Below are 19,446 nucleotides of genomic sequence, written 5' to 3' on the forward strand. Positions count from 1 at the left end.
GTGTGTTTGTCCACAGCAGGAGAAGTTCAGACAGACCAGAATCAGAGTATACAGACAAACTCCAGCATTATAACAGTGGACACAGTAAGTACTTTTTACTCTCAAAAGTATGTTGTCACAGCCATTTAACTCTAATGCTTAATAATACATTTTTTTAAGAATACAGTTACGGCCAATTAGTAATCTGGCCATGGTAAAGGTTTACTTCTTAAAGAGGCAGTGCGTAGACTTTAGTGACATCTAGTGGTGAGGTATCATGTTGCAGCTGAATATCCCTCACCTAACCCTCCCTTTCCAAACATGAAAGAGAACCTGTGGTAGCCTTCAGTTGTCATAAAAACTCAAAAGGTGTTTAGTTTGTACAGTTTGGACTACTGTAAAAAAAAACATGGCAGCCTCCATAGAGAGGACCCGCTCCCGATGTATTTATAAAGTATTTAAATATAAAGGGCCCTATCTAGTGAAAACGTCACTAGGATTATTTTAAATTCAATTTCTGCCAATAGATCCCTTTCACCTAAATCTTACACACTGGACCTTTAAAAACCTGAAAAATCATGAAGCTTTTTCAGGGACTAAGAAACTGGTTAACTTCCAGCAGTAATGCAATGAATTCCCACAACTTTCCCATAACCGGACATGATGCTTGTTTCACTGTTTAGTTTACTATGAGGGTAACTGTTACGCTTAGGTTACGCTACAAGGAAAAGAGTGCTGGCCTTCAAAATTGATTTAATGATTGGTTGATCCAGCTGTCACTTCCTAAACAAACTCACACTGCAATGACCTTCTGTACGGTACTGAAATCCTAACCATAGACTGTATATAAAAGATCAACGTAGCTTCCGGTTCTAAAAGAAGAAGCCTATGCGGAAGTGCTTAAAGAGAGAGAGAGAGAGAGAGGGTTTAAGGCCTGTTCTTCAGTAACAACAGACAAAGAGGAGCTGATGTCTCCAGTTTGTTCGGTGAGTAAACTTTTGTTTTATCAACCTTTTACAGTCTTTATCTTCACGTGTTATTTATGCTCTAGAGTTACTGTGTTTCTAGGTGTTCTGACTGGAGAAGAGGAAACTGTTAGCATGCTAGTTACGGTCCCAGTGAATGTGAATTACGATGCTTACAAAGCTAGCTAGTTAGCCGATAGCTTTGCAATGCTGGGCCTACCAGTTACCTCAGGGCTGCTAACCTGTGTTAACCAGGTGTTAAAGTTAAGCTCGATAAAAAGGTAAATTTAAAAAGTCCATGAGGACGTGGTGATAGTTCAGTTTAACATAATGTTTAGGTAACTTCTTACATGTTGTGTCTAAACTTAATCAGGTAAAAAGTTGTGTGTTTGTAGTTATGTAGTGAAGCTGTCAGGTTATACTGACTGTTTAGGAAAAACAGACAGTAAGTTATCTAAATTTGATTTTCAGATTCAGTTTTATGATTTATCCTGGGCTGTGTGTTTGACTTCTTGGTGCCAGTGTCTTAATTTCTACTTTAATCTGATTATTTAGTTCTGATGTGATAAAGTCTGATTGTTACAAACTAATTCATAAATTATTTTTCTATCTCTCTCTGCTGACGTGCTTTTTAAAAAAAATTGTTATCATCCATGAATCTACCAGAGGCAGAAGGACTGAAGGTTTAGTTGATGATGACGTGAAACAACTGGACCTCATCCAACTATCAGATGACTGGTGTCAACAGAAGGAAGACCTCATGTATGGAGCAGAATATTTGGTGCCATTCTTCAGGGTGTGGAGGAGAGAGACTGGATAACAACATCCTTAATTCTTTAATGAGATGTGATGATGATGTCAATAAACCACCCTCAGTTTCTTCTGAGATGACAGACCAACAGAACTTTGTGTTTGATTCTCTATATTCTAAGCTTCAGTTTCTTACCTTCTACTTTTTTTAGAGGTGGCAGTAACATTTTTAAAACATGACTTACAAATTATTTATCCAGAATTAGTAAATGGATCAACTTCAGCAGTCACAATCTTCACAGGTAAGTGTTTACCAATGTGACATGAAGAGCACTTAATCGTAAAAACAACTGGAACTGTACAACCTGAAGTTCACCGGGATTAATTGTGACTATAACAAATGTTTACTGCTGTTAACACTAATATGTATTAGATATACATGATTAAGTATTTACTTAAACTCTGATATTTATGATCAAACTGTACTGATTTTACATTGACTACAGATGACTTGCCTGGTTTTTGCACATTTACCCTTTTCCTTATAAATCAATGATTGATTTGATTAAAACCAAAATATAAAAGGCCTGTGATTAAATTCATACTCCAACAACACGTTCATCAAAGGGTTTTTGTATGATTATAACACTGTGCATGTTGCTGCTGTGACTTTTTACCAGATGTGCTCCTTAGAATCATAAGTAGTAAAATAGAGTCATAGATTATTGCACATTAAACTACATTAATTAATAATCCAACAAAAAATGAAATACAGTTGTGGATCAAGGTAAACATAATCTTCAATGTAGGAAGATTAATCTTTAGTCCTTAATATTTAGTGAGTGTAATTTACAGGAGAAATGTTAGAATTGAGAAAGAACAATAATAAAAAAGTATTTGATATAAATCTTACAGCACTTGATGCAGTCGTCTGTTCACTATAAGAGTAAAGTCCAAAGACTGGAGGAACACAAGCTGCTCGTACATTTAAAATGTGTGTAGTAACTAAACAGTGTGTAGTTTGACTGTAATGATGGTGATGAAGGAAAGATGCAAACAGTCCAGGAGCCATTATTCATCACAGTTCATGTAGCAGCTCACATCTGTTCTGACGTCTCTTCGTGTTTTGAGGTTAGAACACAGTGTTAGAATATATGTTAGACTTCAGCTACAACTCTGAAATATGTGGACATGTGACCGCTGGCTTTTCATATTATTAAACATGAACTTTACCTCGGATGATGGAAGCTAGCCGGTGTAGGTGGGCTCGTTTATACTCCTTGAGTTGGAGGTCAGAGGTTAGACCCAGCTCCTCCCTTTTATCCAAATATGGTAACATCTGCCTCAGCCTGGTTCAAAATAGTAAAGATGTTGTGATCAAATTTGAAACTCTCTGCTTCAAAACGGGAGTTCACAAACCAATGGGTGACGTTATGCTAGGTTGCCACTTGGCCCTAACCAATACAGTAAGTGAGCCCACTCTGACCTTTTTTCTGTCGAGAGACAACGTCCAAAAAATCAGAAATAACTCAGTAAACAGTAAACCTTTAATTTCTGGAGCAAATTTTATAGAAAATGTTGCCAAGTTTTGAATATATTTAATATTGAATATATATAACAATTGAAATGCTGATGTATTTGGACCCTCTTTGAATGCCCAGAAGGTCCTAGGGGTAAACTGATGTTGTGTGTTCTTTCTGTTGAAGTGTCACCAGGAATGAAGATATACATTGACCCCTTCACATATGAAGACCCCAATGAAGCAGTCAGAGAGTTTGCCAAGGAGATTGACATTTCCTGTGTGAAGATTGAACAAGTGATTGGTGCAGGTAAAGGAAAACAGTGCATGTAAAGGAAATTAATCCAGCCAATTAGGAGCTAGTGCCTAATCTGGAACCAGTTCTCTGTGTTTCCACGGTCAAAGAAGTGGTTCTCGGCCAGAAAAACTGGTTTAGAGTGGCACCAACTCATTGCTGGTCTAGAAGTAAGAACTGCTTACGTCAGAGGCTGGGGGCAGGATTATATTGACCAATAAGACCAACCACAACTTTGTTCCGACCACTTGTAATTAAATGTCACTTCACCGCTCTGTGTGCAAAACATGACGTGTGTTGATGCAGAGCTAAATATGTTGTCTGAGTTCCGATCACACTGTGTGTGTGTGTGTGTTTGTGTGTGTGTGTGTGTGTGTGTGTGTGTGTGTGTACTTTTCAGGGCAAGAGAAAGAGGGAGAGAACGGAGTGGAGTCAGGGTGGTGGGGGGCGAATAAAAGAATGAATGCGCGCAGCTATGAAGATAGATTTTACTAATTTAAGAAAAGTATCTATCATTATGTGTTGTTAATGTCATTTCAGACAAATCAACATTTAAACTGTAGCGAATCTGAGACGTTAGCTGAGTCTGTGTTGTTGTGTGTGTCAGCATGCGTGCGAGAGACAGAGAGAGAAGAGAGCGAGAGACCATTCAATTAATAAATATATATATATATATACATATAATATAAAATATATGTGCCAGTTCCAATATCATCATCTTTTAAGATTCTATTGATTTCCAAGTCTTATTTCCATACTTTTATTGAAACCCAACTGTAAATTGAACCCTTCCCATGTACACATAGCTTAAAGCTGGTAAATGTTTTACTTTAAACTGAATTTAACTAGATGAAGTGACTTTCAAGCCTGAAACCCACTTGTTGCTGCCTTATTTTATCATTAAACAAACTTTACACTGACTCCTCTTGTCTTCCTATCAGGAGAGTTTGGGGAAGTGTGTAGTGGAAACCTTCGTCAGCCTGGGAAGAGAGAGATCCTTGTGGCTATTAAGACACTAAAGGCGGGCTACACTGAACGCCAGAGGCGGGACTTTCTAAGTGAGGCATCAATCATGGGCCAATTTGACCATCCCAACATAATCCATCTAGAGGGGGTTGTGACCAAGAGCAGCCCTGTGATGATCATTACTGAGTTCATGGAGAATGGATCCCTTGACTCCTTCCTCAGGGTAAAGGAGCCATACTGATTAAAGACAAAATTCTCTTACAGGCACTGATGGCCATCTAATCATCCATTGCACTTTTTCCATAAGAGAGAGATTCTTTTGTATATGTGTGAAGCCCTGCTAATGGCAATGTCATTGGAGATCATTGGACATGGGGGTTATACTGCGATTGCTACATATTGCAGTGCCAATAAGTGCTGAATAATTAAACTATTAACATTAGTTTATTCAGTGAGATCATGTTCAATCTCATCAGCTTGTCATCTGGCAGAACTTTTTGTTGTTTGGAATCCAGGAGAGGGGTGAGTCCAGCAATCAGCAGGTTGGACTGCCAAAACTAAACTGTGATTGACATTGACTTAAACACCACAGTTTCTAAACATTCATTGTTAATGAGGACAAGGTGGCACCTGTTACCTCAGGACATTTTAAATGGTAAATGGTTTGTATTTATATAGCACTTTTTTAGTCTTGATGACCACTCAAAGCGGTGTACAGTACAGTTTGCCATTTACCCATTCACACACACATTCATACAGTGCATCTATTAGCAGCACTTTTTTTTCTGCCTAACCAACACATACTTTGGCACTTAAGATGGGCGCAAGCACATTTGCTGTTTAAATGTTGGGGAAATGACAATTGTTTCAATCTGATACTTGTGTCACACTTTGCCCTACTGTGTGCCAGGTGTAAAATAGGGCCTATAGTCTCAACAACTAAATTCAGTCTGCATGTGCACGTAGACACACAATGGGCTCATGCACACACAGCTAGCAGTACTGGCCTGCTAGTTTCTTGTAAACACTTAGTATATTTCCTAATATACAAGTTTGAACTGCTGAATATTTTGGTATTCTTCATAACCCACTGTTAATTTCAGCAATGAAAATAAAATCATCACCAATCATTGACAATAATTTCATAAGAATTACAGAGAGCATGTGGTGAGGCAAGGAGCTCACATCTCAAACAAGTATTAAGTGGTTAATTTGTAGTGCATTTGTTACTCAATATACAATAGTGAGTAATGTTTATTCATTTGCATTATTCAATTCAACACTAAGTAAAACATTTTTTCTTCAAGCAAAATGACGGGCAGTTCACAGTGATCCAGCTGGTGGGAATGCTGCGTGGTATAGCCGCTGGCATGAAGTACCTGTGTGACATGAACTATGTCCATCGTGATCTAGCAGCCCGGAACATCCTGGTCAACAGCAACCTGGTGTGCAAAGTTTCTGATTTTGGTTTGTCACGCTTTCTTGAGGATGATACTTCAGACCCCACATACACCAGCGCTCTGGTAAGTCTTCATCAGAAGATAAAATAAGGTTTGGTGATGACCCTGTATCTATTGATGACATCAGGTTTATAAATTCATTTTCAGACTAGTTGAAAGGTGTCATGTCCATTTAGCTGTGTCAGTGGATGTGGAATATGGTATTAATCCATCTATAGGCACATGAAAAGCATGTTTACTTATTCCCCTGCCTGCTTTAATAGTAATTGAACATGATATAAATGTAGTGTATTGGCAGCGATTTGGAAGCTTGGCACTGCAACTTGGAACCTAAGCTGTAGTTAGCCAGGCCCCTTTAGCTGCCGCATAGCCAACTAGCTTATCCCCCACTATCAGTGCCTCAGCATCTTCCGAGCAGCCGGGAACCCAGGGCAGCTGTGAGACTGTCCAGAGGGGGCATTGTGCTAAGTCAAAGTCCATGATTAAGGAAGCACCAATTTAATGTGGTCTTTGGCGACTCAGTTTAAAAAACACGAAGTTAGCATCAGCAGTGACTATAGTCTATTGCATTCCAGTGGCCAGAGTAGGCGACATCGAATCCAAACTGAAGCTGATGGCTAATGCATAAAGTTAATATGGTAACATTGTAATTAACATCAGCAGCAATTGCTGTAGGAGGAGTTTGTTAAAATACAATGTGTGGAAGTGGCAAAAACATCACAACTTAATTCAAAATGACTGACTTTCAGTTAGGTTTAACTAATAACCCCAAGAGTCTTTGTTGTAAGTTTGCTTGTTACACATAAGTTTACCAATTTTTGTGACTCTAGGCAATGCGTGCCACAGGGGATGCTTTGTTGAAATCTTATAGGGGGTACTATTGAGCTATTTTACAACACCCACTATATATTGGCACACACATTTTTTCAGTGATGAACTCTTATCAAGAAATTTAAGTTTGGGGGAAGTCTGAGCATGAACTGTCGATTTAGAACAGCAACCAACTTTCTGTGTCATGACGAAACATTTTGAGCCCATGCTACAGATGAAAACAAATACTTTAAGGACACTTCCTCATAGACATCGTTAGATTGCACTGTGCGATTTTGAAATGATCTGACAAATTCTATAGAAGGACTTTGTTAAAATACAACACTGTCTGTTGACCTCCACACTTGCTTATCCCAGGGGGGAAAGATTCCCATTCGGTGGACAGCTCCAGAGGCTATCCAGTACAGAAAGTTCACCTCCTCCAGTGATTGTTGGAGCTATGGTATCGTCATGTGGGAAGTGATGTCATATGGAGAAAGGCCCTACTGGGACATGAGCAATCAAGATGTGAGTGAAGCCCTTTAGAACAAGCAGTATTTATATTTTAGTACATATAACTGAACTGTCATAGAAAGATGATAAGCCTGTCTCCTTTGTTGAAGCCAATGATTTTAATAATTGAATAATTTTAATGGAATTTAAATGAATTTATTGTTTTAATTTATAAATTAATTGACTTCCTTTGTAAAATTATTGATTTATCGAAATTGAATTAAAATTGAAATTAATTTAGATTAAAAATTAAATTAAATCTTATAAATATGTGAAAATTCTAGTTTGATTCTTAATTGAAAACGAAAACAGATTAAATTAATTAAAATTAAATAATAGATATTCTAGGTCACTTTAATTATTGAAAAAACAGCCCATCATTATGTAAAATACTATTTTGTGCAGATGTGTCGGATGAGAATACTGAATCTTTTGATTGTGTCCAGTACAGAGATCCCAGCTGAGAACAAATACTACACAAGCAATTTGGAAACCTAGTCCTGTCATCATAAAGTTTACTCTGAAACAGCTCCAACCATCGCATTTACATTTTTATCAAGTTATTGTATTTATTTCATGAGACAGTCTTCTTGCCCCTGTACATTGTAAATTGTAGCACAGCTGTAACATTTTGGTGAACAAAACGAAGTGGCTCTTGAATGCAGATATGACTAGCTAGCATAAAGAGATAGTTCACCAAGAAATGATAATTCACTCATTATCTACCGACCCCTATGCCGATTGGGGGGTGGGTGAAGTGTTTGAATCACCAAAACACTTTTGCAGTTTCAGGGTTAAACAGTGTAGCTTATTGGTGACCTAACTTCAGATGTAATAAAACAACAGAATAAACATAACATGCATCCATACTGCTCGTGTGGTGTCATCCAGGTGTCCGCAAGCCCTGACCTTCATATTCGGCTCGAAACAAGGTCATTTGCACTGTGTTTTAAGGCTAAAAGACCACCAGAAGTGGCTAAGCTAGCGCACGTTAGCATTTCCGAGGACCCCTGAATGCACCTCGTCGGAAGATATTAGCGGACATTTATGCTTAAAACTTGGATATAAATTACCTCGTTTCGAGTCGAATATGAATGTCGGAGCTTGCGGACACTTGGGTGAAACCACACAAGCAGTATGGAGGCATGTTCTGGTGTTTCTGTTGTTTTATTACGTCTGAAGTAGGACTCACCATTTACTTCAATTGTATTGGCTTAAACACGTCAACCACCCCCCATTCGCATAGGGGTGAGTAGATAATGAGTTATCTTTCATTTTTGGATGAACTATCCCTTTAATGACTACAGCATGTAGTCTTTATGTGCTTTATATAATGGTTTTGTTTCATTTCATCAAGCTTATGTTTCCTATCGTGTATGTCTGCACCGAAACAGGTTCTTGTATGTTCCAGTCATATTCTCTGATACTCACAATTAGTATTCATAAATTGTTGTAGGTTATCAATGCAATAGAGCAGGACTACAGGTTACCCCCCCCTATGGATTGTCCCAGTGCCCTGCATCAGTTGATGCTGGACTGCTGGCAGAAAGACCGGAACAACCGACCTAAATTCAGCCAGATTGTTAGCACCTTGGACAAGATGATCCGCAACCCCAACAGCCTCAAGGCCATGACACCACTGTCATCAAGGTAAAGCAGTAAGGACCTTCATCGCTCACACTGGGAATGGCTTTCACAAATCAACCTTCTCACGGTATTGTTATGTTCTTGTTTTGTCATTTTTCTGTCTTCCAGTGTTCACTTACCTCTGCTTGATCGCAACACTCCAGACTTCTCGTCTTTCAGCACGGTGGATGAGTGGCTGGACGCCATTAAGATGGGCCAGTACAAGGAGAATTTTGTCAACGAAGGATTCACCAGCTTTGATTTGGTCTCTCAAATGACCACTGAGTAAGTTAGATAAGTTTGAATAGTTAGCTACCTAATGCAAATGCCAGAGGTCAAAGAGCCTATATAGACCTGGTATTAACATCCATCCTGAGAGGTCCGATCACAAGAGGTAAGCTCTAAATTTGTCTGTTCACACCTTTCTTTACAATGCGTCCTAAATGTGTCTCCTGTGACCATTTGTGCTCAAATATCAATTCTCTATGTGCAAATTGACTTGTACACCCTTTTTGTGAATGAAGACAAATCTGCATACCAAGGGCCTGATCTACTAAGATCCCAAATAAAGAGTGCTAAATTGCGTTTGCATTATAACAGATTGCACATTTGGTTGGTGGGCGTTTTGCAAGTCATCTACTATAAATAATTGCACAAATGATAACAGGTGCAAACATGGTAGAGGCAGTAGTATTTAAATGAGTGTTTTGCGTGCATTACTGGTTTCCGCCATGGAGCATTACGGAGAGCAGAGTGACCGCAAGAGCAAAGATGAATGTAATGCCATGGAATTGGAGGTGTGGAAGAGGCAAACAAACATGTTGTTGAGTTACAGCAAAGAAATATTACTATAACTCGAAGAAAGGGAGAGTATCTGCGAGAAAGTAAATGCTGTGGGTAAAACAAAAAGAACAACTGATGAAATTAAGAGAAGATTGCAGGACATAAGAAGAAGATCAAAAGAAAAAATTGCTATGTTGCATAATAAAACCTCAGCAAATAAAACAGATGGGGGACCAGTGGAAAAGATGCCTCTGACCAATATTGCGCAGGAGGTGAGAGCTGTGTCCTTTGTGGCACAAGCGCTCAGGCGCGACACTCGGGCCATTGTAGCCAGATGGCCCGAAATCAACAAATGGGTATTGAGAAGAGTAAAAATACTTTGGTATATTATAAAACTGTAGTGGGTCAGATTATGGCAGATACATTTGCATCTACTCACGCTCACATGCTAAAAGAGTGTTGCCACATGCGCCCCGGGCCACCTCCAAATGTGGCCGAAGTGATGTGATCTAAAGTCAGAATGAAGACACATTTGGGTGCGTTCACGTCTGTACTTAGAGCTGTCCACCTGTGATCGGATCACTAAGAATGGATGTTAATAGCAGGTCTGAACAGGTCCGTAAGTCAGAGAACATTGAAACACATCACAGAAAAGTCCTAGTGAATCAGCAGTAAGAGTGTCTTTATCTTTAATAATATATGTTTCTGAGTGAAATTATTGAATACGTCTGCAATATTTTTTGATTTTAATCATTTACCCACAAACAATAACTCAATTCAAATTAATTGATAGGAAGGAAGATACATGTTTTTAAATAATGTATATTCACCATATGCCAATTTTTTAAAATAATTTTGGTGTGTTTAGAGACATCTTTGTTTGGTGCTCTATACTGACACCTTTTTAGGTGAAAATACTAACTACACAGCAACTGTAAGTCAAAATAGTTTGCATAGAGTGCAGACTTCACTATGTATTGCTCAGGATAGTACTTATAGTCCATGGCAGTATGGGATATCTAAGTTATTATTATTATTATTATTATTATTAATAATAATAATAATAATAATAATAATGCGATGGTGACCTGTCCAGGGCGCACCCGCCTATCACCCAAAGTCAGCTGGGAATGGCTCCAGCTCCCACCCAGAAAGGATAAGCATAGATAAAAGTATAGGTGATGGATGGTAAATGGTCTGTATTTATATAGCGCTTTTCTAGTCTTGATGACTACTCAAAGCACTTTCCAGTACAGGCAGGTTATTGCCATTCACCCATTCAGACACACAACCATACACCCGGGAGGGTGGATGTTTAGTTACAGCCACAGTGATAGGGTAGTCTATTAGAAGCATGAGATGCTGCTCTTTGCTTCCTTTTTGCTAACACAATAATATAAAAAAAGCTGAAATTACCATTTAGACTTGGATTCCTGCATCCACAAAAAGGAGGTCTTATGCTGTTTTATAATGAGGTGGAACTTACAAATGTTTTCTCTTCAGGGACATCCTCAGAGTGGGAGTGACATTAGCTGGGCACCAGAAAAAGATCCTCAACAGCATCCAGTCCATGAGGGCCCAGATGAACCAGATCACTTCTGTAGAAGTGTGACTCCACATACTGTAGGCTCTGTTTACTGTGACATAACCATCACCCACTAACCCTGCATTTTCCTGCAACCTCTGAGGAGGGCTGATGACCGGCACACAGTCTGTGGCTTCAATCAAACCTCACCTTCACCCTTGCTCACTCCAAACTCTCAACAGAAGGTTCCTCAGTCTGCAGCACAGCACAGATGTTCAGTAGTTTTCTTTTAGCTGTTAGATGTTCAGTCATTTGGGGGGTTTGATGTTGTTGTTCACCATAACCACAGCCATCCAGACCCAGTCTTCAAACTACTCTGTCCATGTCCGTTTAATGGGACATCTTTATTCTGTTTAATGGTAACACAGCACACTTGGATTCACTACCACCAACATCAAACTCAGTGGTAAATCAGTTTGTAAAATTGGCCCTGCACTTTGCTTTTGTATAAGACTTATTGTTGAAAATGATTGAACGTGAAACACAACACACTAGAATTCCACTAAAGGAATATTGTAAAATGCAAGCTGGTAACACCATTCGTTTTCAGTGGAACACATTTATTTACAAATGTCACATTTTGGTGGCTCTTAACTCTGTCAGTGATATTGGTCTTCTAAATTTGGACTGGGAGGCAACGAACCAGTGTTAGAGCCACGGCTTATTTAGTTATTTACAAATGAACAAGTTAAGGGAAAGAGTATCTACCTTACCTTAACCTAAAGTCAAAACATAAAGGTCCCATATTTTACCCTTTTCCAGTGTTTTATTTGAAGTTTGTGGTCTTAAGTATCAAAATCCATGTCATGTAGTTTACATCACCTCTCTCATACGTCTCAAAAGCAGGGCAGTTTGTGTTGCCAAGCACAGGTAACGCATTTTAGCCTATTGTGACTTTGTAAAACCCACCAGTAAATCCAAATAGAGATGGTCACTAAGTTCTGAAATGAGCCAAACAGATTCAGACTTAAGCACTCGAGCTGGAGTTGATATAGAGCTATACACTAGGGCCTCTAGCCTGGTACCAGTGCAAATCCCTGGGTACACGTGACTGTCCCCAGTGTTGCATTGCAGGAGTGGTGGAGTCTACTGCCTCTGCCTCCAGCTCACTCTTGGAGACCTGATGACTTTCCTCTGTGGCTAGACCATCCAGGTGGGCTGGTATAGTGCCAGTGTATGTGACATTGCCAGCCAGGGGAGCGTGTAAGACCAGAGAAGTGGGTGATCAGGAACTGTAGACAGCAAGCGGAAGACTTTCAAGGAAGCAAAATATTATTTACCTTGACTCATTTCAGAGCTCTGACTCCAGGAGGTGGATATCATCCATTCACTGTGAGTAAACAAGGTTGCAGTCTACTAACTGAGACATAATAAAAAATGGTTTTCAGTCCAATTGTAACTCAATTGATAAAACCAGAAATTTAAAATCCATCATCAGAAGAAGAATACTACTAAAAGTATTACAAGCTAAAAAGATTTTTGAAAAGACAAAACAAAACCCTAGCAACAGTCCTTAATAGAGAACGAGCACAAAGTCCAATAATGAATACAAATATAGTAGACTTTCTCCTGCCCAATAAAACTAAAAAAATGTTGGATGCTTGAGCATGGCTAACAAAGGTGACATCTTCTGATGGCCTGTTTTAAGGCACAGTGTGTGAATATGGACTGTATGTGTTTCTCTGTGTATTGACTGTTTTGATATTTTTACACTATTTTTATCACTTACAGTTCCTTTATAATCACAGAGGACATGGAAATCTCACTTTCTCACCCAATTATATGTCACCTATATAATATGGGACCTTTGAAATAAAAAAAGCAGACATAAAATGTACACTGGGACACTGCCTTTCGGCATATGGTGTAGTGTCATTGCTACTGGCTAAAGTATATGCTTACTCCTGTGGATAGTATAGATCCACAGGAACTACTTCACCCACACACTCATTAATTTTTATAATGTGAAAGAAACAAACCATAAAACGTCTGTGTGGCTGCACTGTCATCATCCACCATCAGAGTAGGTGCTTGAGTTGAGTATGCTACTGACAGTTTTTGATAAATGTGTGTTTTGTATCTATATTATAAGTCCACTTGTATGAGCTCAAATTGGTGGTTGCAACATTTAATCAGCATATTAGGTTTTTAACATGGACCTACAGTGGAGATGAAGGTAACAGAGCTACCTAGCATGTTAATGGATTGTCATTGTCCAACCAGTTTTAAAGTTTTCTGCTTTGTTTCTGTACACAGATAGTAACAAACAATAACCAAACAATCACACTGCATCATTAAAATTACCAAGACAGTGGTTATTATGGGTTCATTAGTTATGGTACATAATGCAAGTGTAGAGATTTGCTGTATAAAGGGCTCTTTAAGAAGTCGCCAAATATTCCAATGCCTGTGCCAACAGAAGCTGCAGTTTTTGGATGAATGAATCTGCTGAGACATCTGAGACAAATGAAAGAACCACAAACAGGAGCTACTGTCAGCCTAAAGACAAAAGGGCCTCAACTGATATTGACCATACCCTAGTGTTAATTGGACCATATACTGTCTTGTGATTTCACTGTCATATTTATTGTGAAGCTGTGAGGAGTTATCTTAAAGTCAAGGTTTGGATAAGAAAACATTATGTTATAATCAAAGCTGTCTTAATGTTGTAGATGTGCTTTGATGGTAACTGGAAATCGTTTCCAGGTTTCAGGACCAATTAGAATAACAGTATAAATACAGTTGTTACCTCATACATATCAATATACATTGGTGTATTTTGGTGTACACTGCCCCCAAATAGTGTTTATTACAGTCTCATTACCACTCTGTGATTTATGAGCTGTGTTTGAGTGATTTAGTATCTTTATTGGTTTAAATACTGCCTGATCTTAGGAAAATATCGACTTGTGCCCCAAAGTTAAAAGTTTCCTCTTGGCTCAGTTGTTACAGTGTTTGGAGGTTTGGAGGTTTGCAGGTTCTACATAATTACGTTGCAATGACTATCAATGCTATCACCAAAGATAAAACATGTCAGTTATCTGTATCTTACCTAATGCTCTAACCTAATGTGCGCATTTGTATCAGGTTTTGCTGATAAGAGACAAAACTGCCAAACAAAACCTGTATTTTGAATCGCTCACTGCACGTTAGGGTTGGGTGATGTCAATATCTATACTTTTCATAAATTAGTCGCTCTCTTACTCTCTTGTGCGCGCTGACACACACATACGACACATGCATTCACACACACAAATGGTGTGATCGGACACGTGTGAACACAGACTGGGTAAAAACAACAGAATTTGGAAATTAGACAATCTACTGTATGGAGAGCCAGAGGAGATGGCAAGGAGCGCTCAGTTTGGCTCGATTCGGTTGTCAGTGCGCAGCGAGAATGATAGAGACACAGAGAGGAGCAGTAAATTACTGACAGGGCTGGTAAAAACTGTAATAACTACTTTTTTATGGTCCAAACATGTATGAAAAGACCCCAAATGAGCGCTGAAAATGGATCTGTCTGATGCTTTTTGACCCATATAAACAGTTGATCACTTTAATCCGTGATCACTATATCCACTTTCCACTGTATTTTTCTACGTTATAGTAGACAGTGTAATTGTAGTCTGTGTGCAGAAGTCTGCACCTCTCTGTCAGTGTTAAACGGGGGAGGGGGCATCACGATGTTGGCTCAACATCATGATGGCTGTCAGCCATCGTCAATGGATTCCAACCCTAATGCACGTTTAATAAAGTCAATAATAAAGCATAGCTCTTGGCATTTAGCTAATTTAGATAGTGCTCCTATAAAAAGGATAGTTCACCCACAAATGAACAATTCACTCATTGTCTACTCACCACTATGCCGATGGAGGGGTGGGTGAAGTGTTTGAGTCCACAAAACACTTTTGGATTTTCAGGAGAAACAGCATTGAAGCCAAATCCAATACAAATGAAGTAGCTGGGGATCGATTCTTCAAACGTGAAAAAACAACAGAAAAAAAAACGGAAAATGCCTCCATACTGCTCCTGTGGTGTCATCCAAGTGTCCTTATGTCCCAAAATTCCACTAAAACATGTTTTTAGCCTCAATGCTAAAAACATGGTGTAAATGACGCCATTTCAAGTCGAAATTTGGATGCCGGGGCTTACGGACACTTGGATGACACCACAGGAGCTGTATGTAGGCCTTTTATGTTTATGTTTTCACAAGAAGAAGTTACACCAGTTGTTGCAGCCTTTCAAAACAACCAATACAAGTGTTTTCTGATCGGATGCTTAAGTTGGCAGGATCCTATTGTTTGCCAGGAGCATTTTGAAACCTGTTAAGTGCTGTGGTTTGGGAAGGTAAAACTGCTTAGAAAAGGGAGAGGATTAAGTTTAAGACTGCTGTATGGCTTCAGTTGGGGTTTGAATTTGTGTCATGGCACCTCTGATCACAAAAAGGCTTAATTTCCTTCAAAATCTGTGTTTATCCCCCTATGGTTCATAATAACATCATGAGGTTTGGTTCCATCGACTGCTCTAATTATCTCTCATGTGCATATTCTCTATATGGTTTAAAATGATCCAGCTGAGATGCTGAGTTTCACAAACAACTTTGGGAGAGGATGCTAATGGGGACACGATTTTTAAACTTCACAGTAACACCAAACTGTCAGAGCTCTATTTTGCTGTTTTTAAAATATGTGCTTTTTATAAAAGAAAAATGTGCTTTTTATAAATGTTATTCAGTCATGTGATGTCTTTTTTGGTATTGGGACATTTTGCAAATGAAACCTCTTCCTTCTACTGCACCAGCACAAAGCACACGTTTACCCACTCACTGTTAATGTTCTGTACATAAGTCCTTTCTGCCCTAAAAACCTTTGAACTTTGATTCTTGTTTGTAAATGGTTAAAGTGTTGTCAATTTGTAAAGGGTACAGCACTCCTGATTTTGTGATAGCCTCCAATAGCACCCATCAAGTTGGTCAATTTCCCCCAGCTGACAGCTGTTTTGAAATTTAATGCTATTTTAAAATCAGGAATCACACTTTTTAAGACAGTTAGACAAAAGCAGAACTCCCACTTGAAATACAATGCAGGTTTTATTATTGTTTGTGTCATGTGTTACTCAAACTGGCTTAATATACAATAAGGTAAAGCAGAAAACAGTGACAGGAGGGTTAATTCAGCCTTTCACTTTTACCTCACTCCTTTTCTTGTTGCATACAAGAGCACAGTGAGGTCATAAGCTGGAGTTTCTCATACTCGTATAATCTTGAGTAGTATTTGGATGGTCAAACTTCCTGGACTCACATGATTTGTTGTGTAATTTTTCATGACTGCAGTCCTAAAAAGGTGCTTCCACATCCCTTTTCCAACTGATTATTTTTACACATCCTGCTTTTAACTTTGATATTAAATAGATGTTGTTCAGTCAGATTTTCAATACCAGTCTGCACTACTTTAACATACATATGTATGTATGTGTGACATTATTGTAACAATTGTCCTATATGTTTTTCAACCACAAAATAACTACTTACTGTACTGTCCATGTGACCATGCAGCACATTTAGACTGTGCAATACCTGCATCTGTTATTTGATCTGTGATTGAGACTTTCTGAGAAAATCACAGAGGGGTTTCAGTACTTTCACTCTTAAGTTCTTCAAAGCAAATGTCAACATGTGAGCATATAATCATGATGGCTTAGTGGAAAGGACACTGCTTTTAATAGAAATAAATAAAACAGAAAACATTAGAAGCAACCATTAAATTAAACATTCTGTTATTGTGTGAGAGTAGCTGAAGAATGAGGTGTCTTGAAAAAGTGGTTCCAGAGTAGCTAGTTGTTGTATGTAATCTTTATTTCGGCCTGGGTGAATGTCTACCATCAATATGGGCTTAACTGACTGGCAGAAACATAAAGAAATGAAGTATTTAACGACAAAGTTGCATATTCACTTTTGTGAAAAATATTCACACCTAACAACTGCAAGAGCTGTGAAGAGCTATATAAAGTGAAATTACCTGATCAAATACCTGTCAACTATTAGCAGTGACAGAAGATACTGAAAGAGACATTCACTCATAACAATGTTACAGTCATTCCACTTATTGTTGTTCATTTTAATTTAATAACCATGTGAGTTAAGAGCCAAACTCAGTGCTTTAAGCACTGGCTGTCACATCTCTGTGTTCACAAACAGAAGATTACCTAACCTGAATATGACCTCTTTATGTACAGTTTAAACTGAATATCACATTTTTGTTGTAAATGTTTCAGTGTTTCAATTTGTTTCCAAATGCTGGCTCATATTTGAACTACACAGTGGCAGCTTCTCAGTGCTCACAGAGCTTGATAACTTGGTTCTGATGCTCATTTCCCTTCTAAATTTCTGACGTGTGGGGAATTTTTCAAATTCTTGACAACATAATGGGAAAATTTGTTTTTCTGTCTCAGAGTGACCAAGAAAAGTGACAAAGAAAACAAGAACAGATATTAATCTCATGTGTGTAAAGTTCAGTGCTGGAGTTCGGAACATGGCCGGCCTAAATTCAAAAACACACCAAAACCTCTACAGCTCCCTTATGCACATGTTGTATCTCATTTACCCTCCTTTGCAGAAAAGTATAGTAGGGTTACACACTCTGAAACAATTCCATCTGTCCAGTTTTTCTGTGCAGTGTCTCAGGATGGCGATTATCTTATATCAGGAATGTCAGTGTCGTCCCATATATTGGCCCTTAGGCAACAAGAAAAGGAAATAAAAGTAGCTACATTGCATACTCAAACGTCTTTGTCAAGAAAAATTGCTGATATGATCTTGTACAATTTTGTAACTTATTTAAATTCAGCATTGGCCCCAAATGTTTGTATTCTGAGCTTTATTATCAAACTTGCTAACCATAGTTTAACAAAACTATTTCTGGAAGTCACTGCATGTAACTGTTGTTCTTCTAGAAATAGTTCCATCATTCAGCCTGGAACTGTGTGTGGATTTCACAAAGCGGATACAAAATGTTAAGTAGGTGACTGGGTTGGTCAATGGTTTTTTGCACTTAATAAAAGAAAGAAAATAAGCATATTTCTCATAATGTTGAACTATTCCTTCAAGGCAATGTTGGTGCAATATGAAAAATTCCAACTATGGCACACTGGGTTGTAATATCAAAAAAAGATAATATTTGTACAAGAAAACTACAATCAAATTGAAATCAGCCCCCTATTGCACTTTTGTTCATCCTGAATCTCTCTGATGTTTATGCGTTTTCTTCTCCTGTTTTGTGGGGAGGTAGTATTCCTCATCCTAGTCGAGAGATAAGGACAGAGGATGTCCCACCTTGTACAAATTATTAAGCCCTATGAGGCAAATGTGATTTGTGAATATGGGCTATGCTAACAACATTTTATTGAGCAGTTATTTTACAGTTTTTATTGTTAAGGTTATTCTTAAGTCTACAAAAACTGGCAAAATGTCTTTGCCAATTGCCAAATTTAATTGAAGATATTAGGGAATCTAGATTGAAAAAAGCAATATTTACTACAAACTCTTCCTTTTTGTCTGACCTGTGGTGACCCGTAAAATAATTGAACTTTGTGTAGACAAAAAGCACATGGGACATGGGGGGGCAATGTTAGATTACAGGGGGTTACCCACAGCCAAATGCACCTCTCTTCTCAGCCCTTACCACTGTGAGTCCCATCACTTGGACTTTTGTTTTTATATGTTGAGTTTTTCTGTATAAATGTATATTTGATGGCATACCTTTGAATTTGTATTATTTGTTATGCTGTTGCTGGTTTATTTTGTAAAAAAGCAGGAAAATTAGAAATAAAGAAAGATATGAAAACACAGCAAGCTGAGTCTTCAATTTAAAACATTTTTGAGACCATCTTGAGATATGATCATTTCAGTTATAGCATCCCTATGCAATACTAGTTGGTCAGATGACAGCCACCTTTGAATATGGTGTCACCCTCACACCTGCAAAAATGTTTGTATTTTGAACTGTTGAAAATCTATCACAGTGACAAAATCTGCCCTCAAAAACCACCAGTCTTTAATACCCCACAATACAAGAGAAATATTGTATTATATGTAAAATATATATATATATATATATATATATATATATATACATCTTTAAATATTCACAGATTGAGATTTTCAAGTAAACACTCAACACCCAAACATATTAACATAT

The 19,446-nt window shown here is 38.2% G+C and overlaps 1 protein-coding gene and 1 long non-coding RNA gene across 2 annotated transcripts in view; both read left to right on the forward strand.

The window, feature by feature from the left end:
* The window catches only part of ephb2a (eph receptor B2a), a 94,974-nt gene extending 75,918 nt beyond the window's left edge, over positions 1 to 19,056 (forward strand). The window contains exons 9-16 of the mRNA XM_035159691.1: positions 17 to 84; positions 3,401 to 3,523; positions 4,450 to 4,697; positions 5,782 to 5,997; positions 7,123 to 7,272; positions 8,714 to 8,907; positions 9,013 to 9,168; positions 11,170 to 19,056. Coding sequence (XP_035015582.1) covers positions 17 to 84; positions 3,401 to 3,523; positions 4,450 to 4,697; positions 5,782 to 5,997; positions 7,123 to 7,272; positions 8,714 to 8,907; positions 9,013 to 9,168; positions 11,170 to 11,278 — 1,264 coding nt within the window. The 3' untranslated portion in view covers positions 11,279 to 19,056. The remainder of the gene's footprint in view (positions 1 to 16; positions 85 to 3,400; positions 3,524 to 4,449; positions 4,698 to 5,781; positions 5,998 to 7,122; positions 7,273 to 8,713; positions 8,908 to 9,012; positions 9,169 to 11,169) is intronic.
* Positions 476 to 1,848, forward strand: LOC118111258. Its single transcript, XR_004697066.1, has 2 exons — positions 476 to 965; positions 1,611 to 1,848. It is a non-coding gene; the product is annotated as an uncharacterized LOC118111258 (long non-coding RNA).
* Positions 19,057 to 19,446: the final 390 nt, after the last annotated feature.

The sequence above is a fragment of the Hippoglossus stenolepis genome, chromosome 6 (assembly GCF_022539355.2).
Source record: "Hippoglossus stenolepis isolate QCI-W04-F060 chromosome 6, HSTE1.2, whole genome shotgun sequence".
NCBI lineage: Eukaryota > Metazoa > Chordata > Actinopteri > Pleuronectiformes > Pleuronectidae > Hippoglossus > Hippoglossus stenolepis.